Raw genomic sequence first — 24,012 nt, 5'->3', positions numbered from 1 at the left:
AATAAAGAGGGTGTTGTTGAATGACCATGTGTTGCCTTTTTTCCACTGCCCTACCTCCCACAGAGGAGTTGGCTTTTGTTTTTAAGGAATGTGATATAGTGATCACCCATAGAGACTGTACCTATACCGAATCCTGTCTCTGAAGAGCTTTTATAGCTGTTAGTTGCTCATAAATACTTAGCACTCAGATAGTGTTTTTTGCTATTTTCCAAGGGCTTAATTATCCTTGCTTAGTCAGACCACACAATACCCAAGAGAGGCACTTCCATAGTTTTAGCCTCATTGTAAATAAGTAGGAACTGACAGAAGGAAGTGAAATGACTCTTGCCTCCCCCCAATACCTAGAAGCAAGTCTGAGGCCCATTAAAACCCTAATTCCAGCTCTTGTTGCCACAAGTCTCCTGGGAGTTATTCAGGATTTCTGATGTAGAGAGCACCTCTTTGTACAGTTAGAAGTAGGACGCCAAATAATTTGCAAGCCCTAAGGTTGTTTCCTCAGTTTTCCACCCCCAACCCCTAACAAAAAATATTTTCTTGTTTTCTTTTTGCTCTCTGACCTTGACTTTTACCTTTAGTGATGACCTTTTTGGGTGGCCTCACTAGATGTGACTTTCTAAATTTTAGCAAAAAAATGTGGGTTTGAAATAACTAGATTGCTTTGGAAGGGCCTTTATTTAGGATTGTCTCAGCCTTTCTGCTAAAGGAGATGAATGTGCTCCAGGCTGAATATTCTGTCTTTATTACACTTCATCACTAACCAGATATTTTGATGTGAAGGTATCAATGGTTAGGTAACGTCTGTGGATAATGAAACATAATTCCACGTGATTAGGTGACTCAAATTTTAGTCTAAGATTGGAAGGCAGAGAATTTATTGCCAACAGACTGGTAGCTACAAGATAAGGCTGTGTTACATAAGGTCTTATTTGAGGCACACAGGCTTATTACATGTAAATTAAGCATGGTCCCAAATTTCATGTTTCTTCACTGCCCAAGGATGATGAATGTATTATTTTGATACTCAGTATCTAACTATAAAAGTTTCAAAAATCTTCATTCTTTAAAATGGCACCATGCAAGAGTCTTTAGTTCTGTTAGAATGAAGAGGCATTCTAGTGTAGTGAAAGGAGAATTAGACTAGGCATCTAAGGTTCAAATCCCAGTTCAACCACTATCTCATTGTATGACCTTGAAAAGCAAGGACCCCTTCAGGACATTAGTTTCCTCATCTCTAAAATGAGGGGTTTGGACTATCACTAAGTGGTCTCTAAGACCTCTTTCCAGCTGTAAATATATGAATTTACATGATGGATTTGTATTTTCTCTGCATTGTAGTATAAACCACTGTCTCACTAAACAAACTTAGGTTAAATTATTACCCTTCTCTTGAGTCTCAGTTTTCCCATCTGTACAATGAGGGACTTGGACTAGAAATTCTTTGAGGTCCATTTCAGTTTTGACATTTTATGATTTATTAGCTTATGAAGTCTTGCATTGCTTCGGAGGTGTATAGGATTATGGTCTTGGAAACTTTGCCATTGTGAGAGTGTGTGTGTGCATATATGTGAAATACCTCAAAAGGAATAAGAAATAAGAGGTTGTGTATTAAACACTATGGTTCCTTGACTCCATGTAGAATATAGATTTGCCTGGAGAAAATTAATCTTCAGAAAAGGTAAGTTCTAAGTAGGGGGGTGGGGGGGGCAACCAGATACTTCATCCTTTGGTCACTAGCAATCCATTTATGGTTTATTAGGATCCTTGAGCCCAAGTTTCTGATCTCTATTCTTGTTCTTTCTTAGAGTATTTCATTAAACTCAACTCATTTCTCACCACCACTACTACCACCACCACCCTCCACCACCATGCCTGTGGAATTCTTCATTTAGGAATCATTCTTCTACTCTTAAGGCTCAGAGTGAATTAAAAAACCATTATTTCATACCACTGATTACAACTGACTTCCTGAAATCATAACGTTTGAGAGAGAACCATACAGTTTTATATGGAGCCAAAAAACCAACTCATTTCATTCTTTAGACTTCATGTAGTTATTTGGCATTAAAAATATCTTTTCACCCATGGTTTAGCAAACACTAAAATTAGCAGTATGTTGAGTTTTTTTTTTTTGTTTTGTTTTGTTTTGTTGTTTTTTCTGAGTCTTACTACTAATGTGGTATAGTGGAAGGGGTGTTGGGTTGAGATCAGAATAACCTGAATTTGAATTTCACCAGAGCTGCTCACAACCTCAGTGAGCTTAGGCAAGTCAGTTCACTTCTCTGAACCTTATTTTCTTTATCTGTATAATGAGGAAATTGAAGTAGATAATCTTTTAAGACCCTTTATGGTTCTAAACCCAATCTTAAAAATATCAGCAAAATGGTCTGCGCACAGAAAAATTATATTTATTGATCTATTTAAGCTAGCATCCTATGTGTAATAATTGTATTGAAACTGTTGCTCTTAAATCCTTAACTATTGCCTATTTATATGTTGATATTTCAGATGTAATAATGACTTAGACACTAAAAGGCATACAAAAATTACTTTAGGATAATTGACAGTTGCTCTATTTTTAGTTCCTTTACGTGGGAAAACTCCCAAATTTATCTTAGGGAAGACTACATTTTGCTGATAGTTTAGTGAAATCCTGAGTTGCATTCCAAAAGCTGAATGTTAGTTTGTCTTGTAGTTTTCCTTAATCATAGGTAAATTCTTACTTAAGAAAGAGACCGTAGCCATTCACATGAGTCTCAGGTGTGAAATGTTAGACTTGTGAAATCCAGACATACTTGTGATCTCCAAACCCAGTTTCATTTCTTAGCGATCCCTAATTTTATTCAAGGTACAAACTTATTTTAGGGCTTTTTGCCCATGTTTGAGGTTGTCACTTCAGTATTTTGGATTTTAGGCTCTTTGTTCAGGGCCTTGCTATAAAAGCAGAAATAGAATAGAATACAATAATAGGGAGCCCCCACCCTACCCTTTAGTTCTCACATTATTATAATTGAGAGTAGACTTGAGATCTAGTCCCAGCTCTGAGTTCAGAATACTGAAATGACTAGGTAATTCCTTCATCTGTATAAAGAGGGGGCTAGATTGCATAGTATACTTGGAGTTTACCAGATCATTTGAAATGTAGAAAAGGGACAGTCTTGTACTACTTGACCCCAGAGAACAGATCTAGGAGCAATGTGTACAAGTTAAAAGAGGAGGATTTCTGTTCTGTAAAGGACAACTTCCTAATAAAGCTGTCCCCAAGTGGAATGGTCTGTCTCAAAATGTAGTGAGTTTGCCAACATTAGTGTGTTATAAGTAGAGTCTGGTTGACCATTTGTCAGGAATGACGTAGAAAGGATTCCTGCTCAGGTAAGGGTTTTATGCAGGCCTTCTGAGTTCCTTTTCTAATCTAAAAGTTGATGAACTTAATCTCACTTGGGATCCTTCCTATTATATACATACAGACACACATGCACCCATACTTGCTTTATATTAAAAACCCTGTAGTGACCTTAAGAGATGCAAAGTTTAAAGTTATCTTTATGAAATTGAAATTTATAAAACCTCATTTGGAAAATCAGTTTGAGTAACCTTTTTCTCTTTTACTATGTATACATGAATCTACAAATGTCCAGAGGACTTTAGATATTGAGGCAGTACCCCTAAGATGAAATGAGGATGAAGCTAAACTTCTTATGTAACCCTCAACCCCAAAAGATTATAAAAAGTGAGACCATATGATGTTGGTCCAAACCTTAAACATCTGTGACCTTCCTATTGCAGTATGGCATGGTAAATAGCTATCCCTCATGGTCAAGAAAGCCTAGGTTCAAGTTCTTCTAATACAGTACTCCATATGTGCCCCTTATTAGCCACTTAACCTCTTTCAGTGCCTTGTGCAATTCACTAAGATTATAAATGGCAGAGCATCCACATTAATAGAGGGAGTTCCTTACCAAGATTTCTTTATATCGATAGAAGTCGTAAGTGGTAGGGTAGAAAATGAAGTGAAGTGAGGCTTTGAACTAAAAGATACTTTTCAGGAGCACATAGCAATTTTCAGCCCAAAGGGCCAGAAAAGATGCCATCTGCTAGACTTTGGAAATCACTTTATTTAGTCTCCTCATTTCATACTGGATCACTATTAAGAGCTGGAGAACAAAAGAGAATAAAAGTCACATGATAAGTGGCAGCATTAGGACCCAAACTTAGGTTCCTTAATTCAATTCTACAAAGAACAGACTTGTTTTATAATGAGAGAATAATTTGTAGAAAGCACCCTGAATATGATGTCAGAACACTTGGGTTTGAGTTGTTTTGTCATTAACTGACCCAGATAACCTAGGCCACTTCATTTCTCTGGATCTGAGTTTCCTAACCTATAAAATGATAGGGTTCTGATTAGATTGTTTCTTTTATTTCCAAGGTTCCCTCAGTGTTAGCATCCATATTTAAAATAAGGCACGCCTACGTAGTAAAAACTCATATATTTGGACTTAATAAATGTCTCGTTGGAGCTATAGACTTTTTCAGAATTAATAGAATTTTATCCAGTTCAGGTTTAAAGAGGCATCCTGGTGGAAAGATTAGAGGCAGAAGAAAAATTCTGATGCATGACTGAAAGTTACATAAAAGTTACTTAACCTCTGAGTTTGGCTTCTTTATTCAATGGGAATAATAACTACTGTTTGTCTCACGATATCACAAAGATTTTCTCTAGTCCAACTCCATTTTAAAGATGAGGAAACTGAGGCCACATAAGGCCAAGTGATTCATCCATAAGAAGTAAGCAATGCTAGGCTTCAACCCTTGGGATGGATTCCAAATCCAGTGCTCAGAGGTATCATTGTATAATAGAAAAAGAACCTCTTTAGTTATAACTCTAATGCCCTGAAGTCAGTGACTTTAGTTTTGAGAACTGGGAAGAAACTTATATCACCTTATCCAAGCCTCTCATTTTGTAGGAAAGTGAAATTCTGAGCCTCAAAATAAGAGGCTAGATTAGATATGACTAGATTTCCTTCAAACTGCCTAGTATGATGCTAATACTAGCAGGTTTCTTTAGCACCACAAGTTGTGAGGTTCCTCACAACTCTGAGGTAGGTAAGAAAAGTATCCCCATTTTACAGATGGAAATGCTGAAGCTTAGAGAGATTCATAGAAAGATCACATCTAAAAAATATTGTCTTGCCCAAATCCAACTATCCTGAATAAAGGTTCATTCTTCTCATAACACAAGTAGGCCCAGATATTTGTGGTATAAAAATGCTTTAATAAGTATATAAGCTATGTGCACATAAAGGGTTATCCATAGTAATGGGATACAGGATAACTTTGTTGCCAAATAAAGTTCTGAGAGTACCATAATTAATAAGGAAGATAGTCACATTTAATGACCACATTAGTTGTGTACTATTGTGCTTGAATTTTTCTAAATGTCCATTGCACATTCCCTGCCTAGATGATTAGCGTGGCAAAACTTTTTTTTTCCCTAAACTATAGCTCTACATCAGGGAGACATGTTCTAGAAAATAATAATCTTTTAAAATATGGTAAATTTATAGGCTATAGGTCCTTTCAGGTTGGTTTTCCTGATGCTCAGCATTTACCAGGGACTCATTCCTTCAATGATATTATTGTACAATGCCCTAGATCAGTGATGGGCAAACTTTTTAAAAAGGGGGCCAAAAGAAAGGAAAAACACTTTAGGCAGGTCAATATAATTTATTAAAAAATAACAGTGATGCATTTTACAAAATTCTTGTATTTTTTTGTGATACTAAACCCTATTAATGACTGAAAGATTATGAAGGAGAAAGGCTGCATCTGGCCTGTGGGCCGTAGTTTGCCTATCACTGCCCTAGATGATGGGTTAAGGATAATAGAGAACACTTGGAGGCTTAGGAAGGCATTTTAAAGACAGATTACCTTCCTGAAGCCTCCCTGAGCAAAGCTGACCTAGATAGTACCTGTTGAATTATCTCACAGAATTTGTACCAAAAATGAGAGAAGATTTTGGGGGTGGTGTGTGGGTAGAGGCATGATTGCTATCTTCAAATATCTGAAAGGCCATTAGGATAAAGAGGAATTGGACATGTTCTGCCTGTTCCTAGAGGGAAGAATTAGGATCTCATTTATAGGCAGGTAGAACTTGGTTTAATATACTAATTAACATGTCTCAGGTAGCTATGGTACAGTAGAGCACAAGTCAGGATACATGGATCTGAGGCACAACTGCCACTAATTGACTATGATATTTAACCTCCAGGCTACAGTTTTTCCATTTGTAAGACAAGGGAGTTAGCCTAGATCTCTAATAATGCCTTTCAGATATGGAATTCAGTGGTCTATTTTAAAAACCACGAGATCTTTCCTCAAAAACAGTATCCATAATGTAAGTTATATTTTCCCTATTTTACAAATAAGGAAATGGCTGTGCATAGAAATTAGGTGGTTTACCTTTAGCCATACATTAAGTGGGTGACAGAGCTGGGATTTGAACCCAGATTTTCTGGTTATGAGTTTTATGTGCTGCTTCATTAGCATTAATGGATCCTGTTTCTCTGTAGCACTTTAAGGTTTAAAATGTACTTTTTCCTTTCAACTCACTGTCAATGAAGAGATAGTCAAGCTGCAGCTGGATTACCATCTTTAAACCTGATCCTGTAGAGGGTGGTTAGATTAACCTCCAGGGCAGCAATTCATAAATCTTTTTGGTGTGTTCTGGAACTTTTTTGGCAGACTGGATTTATAGATCCCTTCTCAGAATAAAAAAAAAAATAGTCATAAAATAAAAAAATACAAAAGAAATCAATGGAATTAGTTATACTGTCGATATTAAAAATCAAGTTGGTGGATTTCAGGTCAAGAACCCCTGTTTCTAAGATTTCTTCCAGCTCAGGTTCTATAACTTTCTGCTCCTCATTTCATATTTTCCAGAATGTTGCCCAATGCACAGGTGATATACAAAATATATTTCTTTCAGAAAAACTTGTCAGGAAAATAGCAGAGATGAAAAAATAAAGTAACTATTAATTGGGAGGAAAAGAATGCAGAGCTGTCATTGAGGGGAGACTAGATTTCATTATCCATCACATTTGTTTGCAAGGAAGTATTTTCCCCAGCATTTTGTTGCTAAAAGGAAAGGCATTATAGTAAATTAAAGAGCCAAGACCTGGAGTCAGGAAGGTAGAGTTTCAAGTCCCTCTTCTGACACATTCTTGACAGTGATTCTGAACAAGTCACTTAAACCTCTTAAGTTATAATGGTAGACATAGTTGCCTCATCCTATGCCAGTTAGATCACAGGTCAAGCCCTTACCCCTATCCCTTTGATACTTAAAAAAAAAAGACCCAAAGGGAAAATGTTATGACAGCTGAGTTTTAGTTAGACCTCTCTTCTCTTATGTAAATTAGCTTTCAGTCTCTTCAGTACTGGTTAGAAAGAGCCCCAGACAAAGAAATAGAAAACTTGGTTTCAAGATTTCTTCTAATTTGAACTTCAAGAAGTTCAAGAAGATTTGACAATCAAGAACTTCAAACTTCCAATTTGCGTAACCTTGAATAATTCATTTCCTTTTTTTAGACCTTTGTCAGGGAGAAAAATCAATGCCCTGCTTTCATAGAATTTTTTTGGAATTAGCTGAGCATATGAATTTTAAAACTTTTTTAACTGAAAATAAATTGTTATACAAATTGTTTTTAGTTGGAACTTGTTGGGTATACATAGTTACATATTGTTGTTGGGCCATTCTGATTAACTGAAGATTAGCCAATAAAACCTTTGTTTTTACTTCCTTTTGAAAGTCTAATTGAGTCTACTTTCCTGCTTTAGTAAGTAAAGTAGACTGACCAGAATTGGTCACTAGAGAGTGATGATCTTACAAGGTCTTTGAGATATTCTTCTGAATAAGACTTCCTGATTGAAGGTGGATAGATGGGTGCAGTAGAGTAGATTAAATTTGATCCAAACTTAGACTTCCTTTCAAAATTAATTTTTTAAACTTTATCTTTGCAATGAGTATGTTTTCTTGTTTACTCCTTACTCCTAATTATAGAGCATAAAACCACCATTACTACTTAGTTGAATTCCTGGATATGTGAGGTTTGATTCAGTGGGCCAGTTGGTGGTATTTGTATGGTTCTCTATTAGAGGGCCCCTATTTTATTAAATAATATTTTAGAACACTGAACTTGGAATCAGGGAACCTGACTTTCAATCCTGGTTCTATTTTTTACATATTGATTTTGGGCAAATCTTTTGCTTTTTAAGCCTCAATTTCCTCATTTGTAACTGAGTATTGGACTAGAGAGTAGTGTGATGTAATGGAAAAAGTGCTTGAAGCAGGGGAGAACCAAGTTTAAATCTCACCTCTGATACCAAGTATGTGACCATGAGGAGGTCATTTAACCTCTCAGTTGTACTTCTTGGACCTTTTGGCAAAGAACAAGTGAGATAATGAATGTCCAGCCTTAAAATGCTATATAAATACCACTTAATATGATTATTTTAATTCTCCATTCCCTACTATCTGACTCCTGTGATCCCACAGATGAGGAAACTCAGACTCAGAAAAGTGACATGCTTGCCCAGGATTCCACAGCTAATAAAATGGTGGGAAAGGAACCAGAGCCTCGATCTATTGACCTTTCTTCAGGGTACTCTACTACTTGATGCTTTCTCTCTTACAGGGGCTTCATGTAGTCATTTTGTACATTTAACCTTTAATTCCTGGGGTTGTAGGAACAAAAAGCTATCCTCAAGTGACTTTTGAAAACAGTCTAATTAGACATCGGCTGTATAAGTACAGGATAGGGTTGATACAGCTTTAGAAAAGTTCATCTTAAAAAGAGCTGGACAGTTTAGTGGACCACAAGTTCAATCTAAGCTAGTCTATTGAGGCAGGAGGAAAAAGGAAAAAGCTAATATGCTTGAAAGTAATGGAGAATATATTCAGAACAGGATATGAAACCACTGTCTTCTGGTCAGACCACATCTGGAATACTGTTTCATTTGTGGGTACCAAATTTTAGGAAGGATTACAAAGACAGGGGAGAAGTGGGATAGTAAAGAGACTGGAAACTATGTCATACGAGCATCATTTGAAGGAATGTTCAGCCTAGAGATGAATTTACGTGGGGTCAGTATGATGGTATTTTCAAGTATGTAAAGGGTGAAAAAGAGATTGAACCCAGAGGGAGGAATTAGAAGCAGGGGGTGGAAAATTCAGAAAAATAGTTTTCAAGTTAGTGACCAGAAGAGGTTCTTAGATCCTCTAATGCAGGGGTCAGCAACCTTTTTGGCCATGAGAGCCATAAACGCCACATTTTTTAAAATGTAATTTCATGAGAGCTGTACAGTGCTCACAGTGCGCGCTCCTGTAACAGTGCACGCTCCTGTAACAGTGCACACTCCTGTAACAGCACCTGAAAAAAATTGACTTTATGGCTCCTGCAGAAAGAGTCATATGTTGTTGACCCCTGCTCTAATGGCTTAACTCAAGTGCTGCCTCCTACGAGAGGCTTTAACTAATTTCTCCCAGTTGTCAGACTCCTGCTGAAATTATTATACAGAGCATCCCTAAAGTCTCTGTAAAGTTTTAAGCTTTAATAGTTTAAAACTACACTAATGCTTTTTGGGGCACCCTGTATTTTTTTTGTATACATTGTGTATTTGTTTCTATTGTGTACATGCTTCTCCCCAGAAGAATGTAAGCTCCTTGTGGGCAGGGATTTTTTTTTTTTTTTTAACTTTAGCCCTAAGGCCTACCACTTATGGGGCATAAGTAAATACTGGATGAACTTAATTAGATTAAGCAATTAGAGCTGTCCAAAAAGTAGGATTAAGCAATTAGAGATGTCCAAAAAGTAAAATGAGCTGCCCTGAAATATAGTGAAGATAATGACTTCCCCTTCCCTGGAGGTTACCAAGCAGTGGTTGGATGGTCCCTTGTCAAGGATGTAGAGGGGTTTCCTCTTCAGGTTTAGGTTGGAATAGAGGCCCTCAGGTTCCTTCCAACCCTAAGATTCTGTGAAAACTTAGGTGTTTCTGCTTTACCCAATAATACCCAATATGTTCTTGTTGCAGATCCTGAAACAGATGAAAAGTTGGCTACCTTAAAGAAGACCAGCTGGCGAGGGGAGCTGGAGTCTTTTCAACTGTGAGGAGGAAGTTCAATCAGCCTTTGAAATGTACTTAAAGATAGGTCTGATAGAAACAAAATTGTTAATGTTTAAAAGTGAAGAATGCTACAGTCAAACTCTTCCTGAAGTGAGGGCTTTAGGAAGACCCTGGATAAGCAGACCCCTTGGCTCCCAGGAGGTGTACTGTAAACCTTTCCTATCTCTCTGGCATAGTTTGTGAAGCCCTTGTGATGATGATCGCTGTCGGGGAGAGGGTCCGGGCCTTTTGGGGAAAGTGAACATTCCCAAGGACTGCCAGACCTCAGGGGCCCATCGACCAGTTCCACAATCTCATTTTGGTATTTCCCTTTTCAGCTTCAAAGGGCCTGTCCAGAGCAGGGCCACTCTAGTGGCTAAGAACCCAGAGACATCTGGATATTATTCCGAATGACCTGTAAGTCTGTGAATCTATTCCCAGTAGTTTGTTTCTTATCTCTCCATGCTGGAACAGAGAGAGCTTTGAGAACAGGGTTGGTGATGTTTATTAAAAGCAGTTAGAAAACACACAAACATGTGATTACATACCTTGTTATGGCACAGATTCAGATAGCTCTTGCATCAAATCAAAGAACATTGGATTTTGAAGACTACTGACTAGCCAAGTGACCTTAATCAAGTCACTTTTCCTCCCTGGGCCTCAAGTTTCCTCATCTGTTAAATGAAGGGGCCTGACTAGATGATGTCTAAGGTGGCCCCTTCAAACTTTAAAGTCTATAAAATATCCCAGATACCTTCCTCATTTCCTCCTACCCTAGCCTAATGCTGTAGAGAGATGTAATGTAGTTATTGTTTAATGGAAGGCCCAAGAGAGTAGACATGATCTTCCAAATAATCTTGAACTGGTATTTGGTCATGCTCCTACTTTCCTCTTTTTCAAGGTTAGGATTCTCAGCGGAGAGTGGAACCCAGCCTTTAGTCACTGACTCCTATTCCCCACCCTCATCAACAAATTGCAATCTTACTTCATTCCTTCCACCCAAAAAGTGATGAGAGTCATAGAATCTCATATTTAAAGGTCATCTAATCCATCTAATCTCCTCTGTAATATCCCTGACAAGGGATCATTTCTGCCTCTAACTGAACACCTTCAGTGTTGGGGAAGCTCCTGCCAGGATAAACCATTTAATTATTGAACAGGTTTTATTTTTATAGAACACTCCTGAAGATATCTGTTCATCTAGCGCCATCCCGGCATCCGCAATCAAGGAATCTGAGGTTCAGAGAGAAGTGACTTTCCCCAAGATCACACAGCTAGCTAGTGGTGGACAAATTAAAAAGAAATGTGTTAGTGATGTAAAAAAATATATTAGACTTTAAGTAAGGAGATCTGGATTCTAGTCTCAGGATCAAGTTCACTGCTGTGACCTCTTGGGTGCTTATTGACACTAATGCAACTACTGTTGGGGGGAATCAGAGAATAGAATATTCAGTGAAAATCAGGAGTTGTGGCTTCATTTTAAAAGAAAGCATAAGCATGTCTCATCTAACAGAGTGCAAAAGGAAACTTGCTAATGTTGATGAGGCAGCTTCCCAAAGCAGAAAGACCTACTATTTGGAAGGCAGCAGAATGACCAGCAGTTTAATCTCTACTGCTTACTGGTGGCACAGGGAAACTTATAATAAGATAGCTCCAAAACGCATCCACGATCAGTTCCTCAGAAAGCTATTGAGTGGCCCTAAGCCTTCCCATCCTCAGAGATGCCTGTGAAAATCCTCCTCAAGGAAGCCCTTCTGAATTCTGAGTCTGATGAGGGTGCTCCTTCTCCTTCAGGTTTGTTGCTGTAAAAAGTCAGGCAGAAATTATGAAGAAGGAAGATAATCACTTCTTACTCTACGGATCAGGTATAATTCACTCAAGGTAAGAAAGATAAGGATGTCAGAGCTGGGATGAGAAATTTGCAAGACCAAGGCAGGGTTCAAAAATGATGCCCATTTGAAAAATGTATCCCCTGGGTGTGATTCTTCTTTAGAGGCATTAAACGCTCACAGTAACACAGAAGTGATTGGCCTAATCATAAAGTCAATCCCCAAGTACCCTAGAAAATGGAATTTTCTGGCATTAAACATCTACATTTGTAAAGCTATATTAAAAAGTGCCACTCCTTATGTGTCTCCATGTTGCATCCTAGATGGTAACTCTATGGCCTGACCCTAGTCTCATCTCTAGTAGAAAAATAGTTTATAGGTCTTTTAGCACTTTTAAGGTTTACAAAGCTCTTGATACACCACAATCCTGTGAGGTAGGTAGTCTAAGGATTATGATGCCCACTTTACAGATGAGGAAACTTGAGGCTCAGCGAGGGGACGTGGCATAAAGTATATTATGATATTGTATAATATTAAATACAATTTTATGTATTGTTTACTCTGCTTGGTTTCATTGATTTCGACATATGCTTTAGAAAGCTTTATATACCATGCGGGTATAATATTTACAGTTGATTAAGAACGGTGTTTGTGGTTATTTATATTCAAAATTAAATGTCAAGAATATAACTGTCTTTTGGACTCTAGTAGCTCACACTGATATAGCCTGTTACAGTTGCAAAGTCCTTTTTATGTATTATTTTCTCATAAGATCCTTAGGAAAGATCTGTGAGGAAGGTAGCATACAGATTATTACCCCTACTTTACAGGAGAGAAAACTGAGGCTCAGTTTTTTACTCTCCCCTTATACGACATTAGAATTTCTAAGAGAAGGGAACCCCGCTAGCAGCCATCGATCCCCATTCCTAACCTTATTTCCTACCCTCGGGACTGAGGCTCAAAGGTGAATGAGCTTGTCCAAAGCCTAATAGTGAATGTCAACTTAGTGGGCACCAGGTCTTCTTGCTCAATATCCAGGGCTCTTTCTGTTGCACTATACTGCTTCTAATGATATCTTCTTCTTGAGGGGAAAAGCAGTCAATAGAACACTTTTTCTAAGAGTTCAATTAAGAGCATCTAGTATTGCAAGTAGGAATAAAATTGGCCTATAATGCAATGTGCTTCCAAAAGTTGATGGATGCCCATCTCTTCCATGACTTGACTCAGTAAATGTATTGGGATCCTATGACCTCTGCCATAGATGCGCCTATAAGAAGAAGGAAGGGCTCAGGTTTTGCCATGAGAGTATTGTAGCTTAATATCTTTGTGTCCACTGTGCCTAAGCTCTCTGGTACCTTATGGTATATAGTCCAGTGCATGAGTTTTTCCCAGAAGACAAGCATAAACATATAGAGAAAACCATCCCAACTAACCTGCCCCTTTGGAGCCAGGCTACTTTGTTAGAGTGAGAACTTTCCTGGATGATTTGTTCTTTTCTCAACACATTCAGCTTTACAGTCACAACATAAGGCCCATATTAATGAAACACCAGCCCCAACACCTACAGTAGCTTTCCTTTTCCAAGCTCCCTAGAGGCAATGTTAAGAGACTGGAGCCCTTCTTAGGGCTTTTGGTTGTAGCTACTGCCTTCATCAGATCAATTGCCTTGCTTTTGTAGTTGGAGATACAGTGATAAAGGACAGGTTAACTTCCAGCTATCAAATGGCAGTAACAATTCTTTGTGGCCTTTTTTGTGAAGAAGAAAAGATAACAGCAATCTTCAGATAGTCTTCATAAAGTCCTTGTATGCTTTTAAACTTAACTATCTGTTCGTTGAAATGATGGAAGCTTTCCTTCCTATAACTTTTGAAGTAGACAGTTTAGGACAAAGAAGAGATAGATTTGTATGTTATTTCAGATTGCTGTAACATGGAAGGGCAAAGTCTGCCTTTTGGTAAGCATTAGTAAGTCCATATCACTTGGAGGAAGAACATTCAATTTACCTTTTAGTGTCAGTAAGAGACTTTTTCTTTATTCCCTACAATGGGTAGGACTGAGAATCAGAAGACCTGAGCTCAAGTAATAACCACATCACCTTGGGCAAATCACTTCCCTCTTTGGGGCCTGGGCTTTGTAATCTGTAAAATGGGATAGTAAAACTTGCCCTGCCTTAACAGATAGGTCATGTGAACTGAATGAGGAGTAAGCCTGGTATTTGAAAGTATCCTGGATTTGGAATCAGGAAGTTCTTGATTTGATCCTAGCTCTCAGCCCCTTGTGAGCTCTGGGCCTGAGCTGGTTGTTCCTTCTGAGCCTAACATTATATTATGTAGAAAAGGCTATTTGAAGACGGGGAACCTCAACTTGACTTCTGACTCTACCGTTGAGTGGGTGTTCTTGGCAAGTCACTTTACCATCCTGGGCCTCCATTTTCCTCTTCTGTAAAGTGAGGGTTTAGAAATTAGTTAACTTTTAAGTTCCTTCCAGTTCCACAATCCTCTGATACTGTGGATACTTGCCCACCTCACAAGCTAGTGGTAACAAAAGCACTTTGTGAACTGTAGAGTGCTACAGTAAAGTGAGCTGCTATTTTCATTATCATTATTACATGATTAAGGTGTGAGATAAAGGAGAGTAAGTATGTAAAATGCTTTGTAGAATATAAAGTCCTTAATGGTAAGGACTGTGCTACTTTTATCTTTGTCTAGCACAGTATCTTTTAGAAAGTGGATACTTTATAAATGTTGTTTTGTTTGTTTGTAAATCTTACAGCACTATATAGATGTCAGCTGCTATTATTATTAATAAATGTGAAAGCACTTTGGAAACCATAAAGCGCTCTACAAATATAAAGTTGTTAAAAGTTTAAAACCTGCCAAAGATTTCAGAGAGCCCCTTTGTATCCCAGTGAATGTCTCTGTTTAAATAATTCAATCAGATGAATCATACCCCTTGTGCTGATTTGGATGTGAATTCTCAGCAGTATCAGACCCCCTTTCCCATAACTCAGCAACACTTAGAGCACACCTAGGCTAGCTGTTCAAGGGTTAACAACCACCAGCAGAGAACAGTAAGCAAGAACAATGGGCCTGTGGGATTTGGTTAGCCCACCACTTCCAAAAAAGCTAATTCTTCCTGATTGATGGACAAGTTATTACAGAGTTATCTGGAGCCTCATCCCTGAAGTGCCAACAATTTGGATGGCTTCCCTCAGCTGCTTCAGTCCTCCTTCACCTCCTGTCAGCAAAGAACATGATCCAACCAAGCAGTCCTGTGGATTGATGGCTTCATTATCATCACTCCCCAGCCCCTTCCCCTATGATGGACAGGTTTCTCTGGCCATTGAAGAGATGCATTCTGGGAAGAGCAGAGTAGGCTTCAGATATAGCATGGTTGGGCAAAAAGAACCCCAGGCTAGGAGTCAGGATTTTAGCCTAAGTTCTACCACTCAGTATTTGACCCCAAAAGAGTCACTTTCCTATCCTGAGCCTCATGTCCTTCTTAGTAAGACGAGGGGAGTGAAGGGATTAGACTGTCTTTAAGAACTCTCTCAGCTCCAGCATTCTGTGATCTTAAGTCCTTTTCTCTCTCTGAACCTTACTTCATCTAAAATGAGGATGTTGACCTATGTATTCTAAGGATCTTGTAATGTTGGTCTTTTCTTCTAGATTCTCAGACACTTTGGGCCATCCTTATGATTTTTAGTTGTCACATCCATTCTGTTGGGTAAGATAGTTTGAACTATTCCTGTTCCTACCACAGAATTAGCACTTAGAGAGAAGGTGATTGATTCTCCTATAGTTATATAGGTCATTATAAGTTAGGATAGAATGTCAGACAAGATAGAATTAGACATGGTATTTTAGGAAATTTTGTGGAAAAATAAAGGGATTCCTGTGTTTTGTTTTTGTGTTTTGAGAAACAAAGGACAGCTTTCTGGCACCTGAGTCTGGATCAAACTTTAAATCAAGATGATGCTCTAAAGCAGTGATAGGCAAACTTTTTAAAGAGGGGGCCAAAGGAAAGGAAATGCTCATCTGTCAGTCTGTTTCTAAGGCAACTCTTTCGAAGTTTCATTGTATTGTATCCTACTCATTGGATTTGTCAGATTAGGAATAATGTCTCATGGCTGGATAGAACATTTCAGGGGGCCGCATCTGACCCGTGAGCTGTAATTTGCCCATCACTGCTCTAAAGGGATGAAAGTTTTGGACTTAATGATTCACTCAGATTCTGGAGAACTGGGCCTCTTTTCTGACACTGACTCTGTTATGTTAACTTGGAAGCCCATTTTAACCTTTCTTCTCCTCACTACCCAAGTACTCTTGTCTATCTTTGATAGAAACTGGATTCAGGGTGATTATAAACTCAAGCCCAAAGGAGTGGGTGTAGGAGGGGAAGAAAGAACCTATTGCCAGAAGAGAAAAACTAAGAGAGATCCATGCTTGTAGGTTAATTCCTAGATCTACTTATGCAAAATACTTCCTTCTTTATAATTATAATAGTAATTCTATAATAAGGATTACAGGTCTTTTAGTACCCAAGGTGGAAAAAAGCTTGACTGACTCTTCCCTTTCACACCCTTCCTTTTAGAATTTTTTCACAAAACAACCGAAAGGTAATTTGAAAAATATAGTTACCTGGGGTGGGGGGGTGCGGTTGGGGTGAGGTGGGGGAAAGGGAGCTAGAGAAGGAAGAGGAATTTGGGAGAGAGTGAGCATATTCTTCCAGGGATTGAGGGGGGATATAATTAACGTGAATAAAAAGTAACAATCTTATGAATATAAGAGAAATCAATGGTATATCTCCCTGAAACCCTAGAAGGGGTTGAAGACAGACTCATTTGAATAGTAAAAGAAAAGGGGGAGGGGTAATTTTCATAGCACCCTGCTGAAAGGTCCTTGGAATAGTAAAGCAAGAGAAGTGGCAAGTGTAAAAATGCAGGTGGGCAGCAGAACTCTGAAATAAGCCACAGGAAGTAGAGCAGAGACAATGAGCTTGGTCTGCCTATGAAGGACTCGCAGAACTGACCAATGGAATCATTAATGCTTGGACAGAGCTGCCTAGGAAAGGAAATCTTTAGAAAGAAGCACCAAAGAGAAGCTGCAAACTTTCTCACTTTGTCCCTCTCCAGTGCCACCCAAGAAAGACAAGAAAGAATAAAAAATAGTTTAACTCAGTAACCTCATATTCAATAAACTCAAGAATATAAATTGCTTTTGGAAGAACTTGCTAGGAAAACAAGTTGAGAGAAATTAATTTTAGATTTATACCATATGCTGTAATGAGCTTCAAATGGATATGATCTAAATATGAAAGATCATGCCATTTAAAAAAGTGTAAACATTAAATGTATTTTTCATAGTGATGGCTAGAGGGAAAAGTTCTCAACCCTATAAGAAGTAGGAGGTGATCACAACAAAATAGATCATTTCAATTATATAAAATTGAAAAATGCTTAAATTACAGCTAGAATAAGGATGGGTTAAAAATGGGTTAAAATTTGTATTAAATATTTTAACCTTGGTGCCTCAGTAGCCTCATCTATAAAATGAGAGGATTAGACTTGATGATGATCCTATGAAAACTTATGCAGATATATGAATCATTCCCTAGAATGAAGAAGTGGTTAAAGAATATGAATAAATGGTTCTTAGAATTGCTGACTGTTAATAACAAAATAATAAGAGAAATAAATGAAAACAACAGGTTTTACCTTAACTAAGCCCAGAAAATTGGCAAAGATGACAAAAGACACAAATATTTAATTGTGGAAAAGCTCTAGAAGGACTCCAAATTAACACACTGTTGGTGGAGCTGTGATTTTGGTCCAACCATTCTGGAAGCAGTTAAAATCATGCTAAAAACAAAGTGATAAAATGTCCATGCCATTTGATCTAGTGATCCCAGACTAAGTGTATATCTCAGGAAGGTTAAAGACAGAAAAGGAAGATGCTACCTGCTCCACAATATCGATAAAAGTACTTTTTGTGGTAGCAAAGAATGGGAAATTGTAGGTGTCCATTGATTGAGAAAGGCTGAACAAACTGTGATCCATGAGAATAAAGGAATAACACTTTGCTTTAAGAAATGATTATGAAGAACTCATAGGCTCATATATTTGGAGTAGGAAAGGACTTTAAAGGCCATTCAGACCTGCCCCTTCATTTTCCAGATGAACTGAAGCTGAGAGAGGTTAAGTGACTTGTCCAGGGTCATATTGTTGGTAATTGTCAGAGGATTTGAACCCAGGTCTTTCTGACTCCAGGTGCAATACTCTCCACTACTCCATGTTTCCTCTAGCAGGGGAAGCCTTATGAACTAATTACAACAGAGTAAAAGAAGCAGAACTTAGGAAATATATGCAATGGTTATAACAATGAAAAGGAAAAGGGAAATAATGTGTGATTATGACAAAGAAAAGTTCAGGAAATGTCCCTTTCTCTCATCTTTGCAGATGTTGGTGACTATGGGTATGGAATCTTGTATACACTCTTAGATTTGGTGATGTTTAGGTTTGGCTGACATGCTTGTCTTTTTTTAATTGTTACAAGGGATGACCAACCTGCTTATGTAGGAGGGAAAAGGGGATATTAAATGAAAGTTATATAAAAAATTATTTTAAAATAAAGACTTCATTGTTGGGTGAGGGTAGCCTGTCTGAAGGAGTATCTCAACTCAATATGAACTTGGAAGAGAATCCATTCTGTGTTCTTTAATTTGTAAATAAATGTGTTCAATATTTTGAGCTTTTTGACCCTGAGTGCTTATAAGGGGAGTGTGGTTATAGTTATCCTGGGGAAGAGTGCCAGCTATAGAGTGCCACCATCAGATCATGTTATCTATTCTACGTGGTCATCCACTCTAGCCACCTTGCCATTAGTCCTGTGTCTTTTTTAATTTTTATCATCCAGAGCAGCCTCTGAACTGGACTGCCAAAAAACAACCTTCCTCTTCTCCCTGTAACTGAGGGAGTTAATCTACTTGGGCCAAGCTGCCTAGATTGGTGAACCTACTACTCCAACCCCCAGCTCGACTGGACCATCAGCTACACAATTTCATTTTTTGCTCTGGGCACAATACTCAAATGGCTATTACCGTTGCTTCTGGAAAAGTCATATCATTCAGCTGCTTTATGGATCAACTCATCCTTACTGTGACTCCCTGATTACTCCTTTCCCTGCCACTACTCCCATAAACATTTATTTCATTTCTTATAGTTTGCTCCCAAGAATTTAGCCCAGTATCTAGATCAGATAAATACTTAATAAATGCATTTTCATTCATTTGGTCATTGACATTTTAAATTTTCATTTAAGAAGGGACAATGAGAAATTCCCAAAGTAAGTCTAGGCCTTTGATGTCAAGAAGAATCACATAGCTTATTTTAAAAAAAAAGCTCATATTTTCAAAATACTTTATGATTTACAAAGTACATTATAATCTCTCATCTGCTTTCCACAATGACCCCATGAGGTATTGGTAGTACTAATATTACCCTCCTGATTTAACAAATGAGACACCTGGGGCTTAGGTTTATTTTGCCTAATCTCACCATTTAGAAAGGGTGAGAACTGGTATACCAGCTTAGGTCTCCTACCTTGAAATCTAATGCATACAAATTCCTTCATTTTATAGTGAAGGAAACAGGTCTAGAGGAGAGAAATGACTGTGTGGGTCAAAGTTCCATGCAGTCAGAAGCCTAGGTTTTCTTGATCTCGGTGTAGGGTTCCTTCCACTACCATGCTGCATCTGTCTTCAGAGAAAGGTAAGTTAAGTGTACATTGAAGTAGCTAAGGGGGCTTAAGAAAGATTGATAGGCCTGCTAACCCATACTCTGTAGGACCCTCTTCAAATATGTATTTTCCCTTATCCTCTAGAATCCAATTCTAACTTGACAGCTTCTATAACTGAATGGGAGAGCAATTATTAGGACAGGCTGACTAAGACTTTATTCCTAGAGTAGCAAAATTTAGCAGGGGCAAAAATTTCAACCAAGTTATCTTTTGATCCTATTTCCCATCTTTCTGGGTGACAGCTTCCCCAGCATTTACAAAATCTTTCATTGCTGGGGACTCTGGCTTTCCTCCTAGGATTATCAGATATCCCAGGGTTTCTCCCTCCATAGAGCTGATGTCCACCTCATGCTTAGAATATGTGCTTATTAATAACTGCTTGCCCTGGTACCAAATTTTCTAGTTAGGATTCTACATGCTGGAAGCTCTCCTGTCTCTGTGTTGTTTTCCTGAAGTCAGTGAAATGTTGGACATTCTTCCATTCCACTTATTTTCCCCAGAACTTTCCAGGCATCTACATTTTCTGTACATATTGTACATACCTTACATCATGTTTCTAAAAGGCAAGGAAACCATCTCAGTCTCACCTTAGAGTGTCATCATAGTATTTCTATTCCTCATCATTTAACATCTCATCCCGTCTAATGTTAACAATAATTGCCAAGGACAGGTTAAAAAAAATAAAACAAAACTGTTTAAACTGGGAATGGGGAACTAGATTATTGAACCAGTTCAAGCTACAGAGAAAAGAACAAAAAGCTTATTTGCTTTAATCAATAAATAAAAATAGTTTTTTTTTTTCCTTTTCCAATGACAACAACATGACATAGACCAAAACATGAGTTTTTTCCTGAAAGCAGGACTTGCCAGTTGCAAAACTGGAAAAATCTTCCCAGTGTAATTTCAACACCAGAGCACTATATTTATAGTTGTGGAACCTAGACTCTCATATTGGCTCTACTACTTACTTACCTGTGTGATACTGGGCAAATCACTTTTCCTCTGTGAGCTTCAATTTCCCCATCTGTAAATGACTCCATTTGGATTAGGCAACTGCTTGAAGGCCCTTTTGACTTTAAAGCTGATTCTGTGAAAATTTAGGATGAAATCCACAGGATCTGTACAAAAACAATAGTTTTGAGGTCTGTCTGTTCCTATCACCTCTTAGTAAAATAATTTAGAAAAATCCAGCCTCGTGGGGCAGGTGGGTGCCTCAGTCAGTAGAGAGATAGGCCTGGAGATGGGAGGTCCTAGGTTCATATTTGGCCTCAAACACTTTCTAGCTGTCAAATTGCTTAACCTTAGTTGCCTAACCCTTGTTGTTCTTCTGCCTTGGAACCAATACTTAGTATTAATTCTAAGATAGAAGGTAAAGGTTTAAAAAAAAAAAACAAAAATCTATCCTCTAGATCAGTGGTTCCCAAACATTTTTTGGCCTACTGCCCCCTTTCCAGAAAAAATATTACTTAGCCCCCTGGAAATTAATTTTTTTTTAAAATTTAAATAGCAATTAATAGGAAAGATAAATACACCTGTGGCCATCACCGCTCCCTCGATCACTGCAGCACCCACCAGGGGGCAGTAGTGCCCACTTTGGGAATCACTGCTCTAGATGCACCAAAGCAGTTATTTCCATGCTTTATTTTAGGTATATTATTGGTAATTAAGAGGTAGCATGATATAGTAGACAGGAAGACCTGGCTTCAAATACTACCTCTAACACAAAATGACTGTCACCTTGGGCAAGTCACTTAACTCTTCAGTGCACCAGGCAATTCTAAACCCATAAATTGTAGAAGGGGTAACAATCTCCAGTGGTAGAATTTCTTCCTTGGGAGTACCCTATGCTAATAAAATCACAAGTACAGTTCAAAATAAAATAGAATGTATCTATAGAATCATAGAATTAGAGGTGAAAAAAGCCTCAGAAGAAGTACTGAATTAAAAGAGATCCAAATCAAACCACTCACTTTATAGGTGAGTAACCAAGGACCAGAGAAGTTAAAGTCACATCTAATAAGTGTCATATACTCATGGTCTCCCCCTATTAAAGTGTAAACTCCTTGACAGTAGGAACTGTCTTGTTGACTCAGATGCCAGATCTTCATCACAGTAGCCTGCTGGTTTGTCTCCTCGCTTTGTGCTTGTCATCTTCCCAATCCATCCTGTCCTCAGCTGCCAAAATGGTTTTCTAAAAATTCAGGCCACTCACCTGCTTAATAAATTCCTGTGACTTCCTATCACCTTCAGGATCAAACAGAAAATCTGGCATTTAAAGCTTTCACAATCCACCCCCTTCCAATTCTTTGAGTTTTCTTCACTCTCCTCATCATCTATAGTCCATTGACACATGCTTTGTTCATTTCCTATTTCCAAACTCCCATACTTTTTTTTTTACCTTTCTCCCTTAGAATCAATGTTAAGTATCAGTCCCAAGGCAGAAGAGATAAGGGCTAGGCATTGGGTGGTTAAGTGACTTGCCCAGGGTCACACAGCTAGGACGTATATAGAGTCAAATTTGAATTGATGGCCTCCCACCACCAGGCCTGACTCTCAATCCATTGAGCCTCCTAGCTGCTCTTGACCACGAACATTTAATGACACCTTTGTTCTTTATTTTGCCCTGAGACCTGTTTGAACTAATGGCTACCTATGCAAGGGATGAACTTCTGTTTCCAGGGTCCCTTCCAGACCATTAAGAGCAATCTGCTTAATTCTATGAGAAGAAGCCCTACGAAACTCAGCCATTAGGATGAGTCTTGATTCTTTACTCATTCCCTTCTCTCTTGTGTGCCTCCTCAACCAATTATAATCCTCATAGATTCCAAAGTATAGCTCTGGGAAAAGAAGTAACATAATACTTTTATTCCCTACTAGTTGCTGCTCAAGAACCCCTAGGAAGCAAGGGAAACTAACAAATATATCAGAAATAGGACCTTTCCTATTTACAAAAGTAAGCTGGCTTTGGAGCTGCTACTGATCATACACCCTTGCACAAAAACTTGTTGATATGATGCAGATTTGGAGATTGACAGTTCCCTGTTTCCAGCCTCCCTGAGGTTTCAGTTGGCTATAAAGAATGTCCTTCAGTAAATCTCTTTTGGATATGTAAGTTTTATGGATGAATTTCCTTTTTTCCCCCCCATCAGCATGGATGCTGATTTACCAAAAATTCACTCATTTGGAAATGTTTGCTCCCAAATACAGTAAATGAATAGAACTTGATCAGTTTTTTTCATTTTATGGTAAGTCTTACAAACCTAGAGAAATGGAAGGAAAAGAAATGTATTATCTGTATTCATGTATTAATCTCACAGTAGACAATAAATTCCACATGGCCAGGGACTTTGACTTCACTAAAATTTACATCTATTGAAGTGCTGAGCACAGAGTTCTCTGCACATAGCAGATGTTTTTTTTTGTTTTTTTGTTGTTTTTTTTAGAAAATAAAAGGTGGTTAGGGAATGAATGATGAAAGAGTTGTAGCATAAAATCATAGAGTTCAAGACAGGGGACATGGATTTTAGTCCCAACTCCACTGCTGACTTGGTGATCTTATGCCACTCATGCCACTCACCCTGTGTAGGATTCAGGTTTCTTTCGTACTATGAAGGAGTTGGACTGAATGATCTCTAAGTTTCTTTCAGATAGCTATGGTTCTGTGACCTATTTCTTAGAAGATTTGATTTGTATCAGGCCCAGTTGGTACAAAGAAAATGGGTTCTGACCTTCTTAGAAGGAGGGGTTAAGAATATTTAACTGCCCTGAGGTATTAAAGAATCTAACAGTGCTGGACTAAAGTTGACTCCTAACCTATGCCCCTCTTTCTTATCCAATAAGCGAGTCAAGGTCTGACTTATGGCTGGCATGTCTATCAATATTTTATGATCTGTCACTAATGTCTTGAAAATGGCCAGAGCTTGGTTAACAAATTCAGACTGAGATCCCCTCAGAGTTGCAGAAGTCCTCATCTCCACCCTCAAAGAAATGATCTGCACCTACTGCTGTGTCCAGTGGTCAATGCAGAGACCAACTGTGACTAAAAGACCAGTGATGAAACATGATAGCTCCTTCCTGAGAGGAGTAATGGAATCAAGGTATGGGATGAAACACATTTTTGGACATGGCAAATGTGTGGCTTTTGTTTTCTTTTACTATGCTAATTTGCTACAAGGATTGTGTTCTTTTGTTTTTTGTTTTTTTTTTGGAGGGATATTGTTAAAGGAGAG

General features: G+C 38.2%; 1 protein-coding gene across 1 annotated transcript in view; it reads left to right on the top strand.

Moving 5' to 3' along the window:
* The window catches only part of RPRD1B (regulation of nuclear pre-mRNA domain containing 1B), an 88,744-nt gene extending 78,537 nt beyond the window's left edge, over positions 1-10,207 (top strand). The window contains exon 8 of the mRNA XM_044664303.1: positions 10,087-10,207. Coding sequence (XP_044520238.1) covers positions 10,087-10,163 — 77 coding nt within the window. The 3' untranslated portion in view covers positions 10,164-10,207. The remainder of the gene's footprint in view (positions 1-10,086) is intronic.
* Positions 10,208-24,012: the final 13,805 nt, after the last annotated feature.

This window comes from Gracilinanus agilis, chromosome 2 (assembly GCF_016433145.1).
Source record: "Gracilinanus agilis isolate LMUSP501 chromosome 2, AgileGrace, whole genome shotgun sequence".
NCBI classification, from domain to species: Eukaryota; Metazoa; Chordata; class Mammalia; order Didelphimorphia; family Didelphidae; genus Gracilinanus; species Gracilinanus agilis.
The sequence above is the reverse complement of the archived record's forward strand: the minus strand, read 5'-3'. Positions and strand labels throughout refer to the sequence as shown.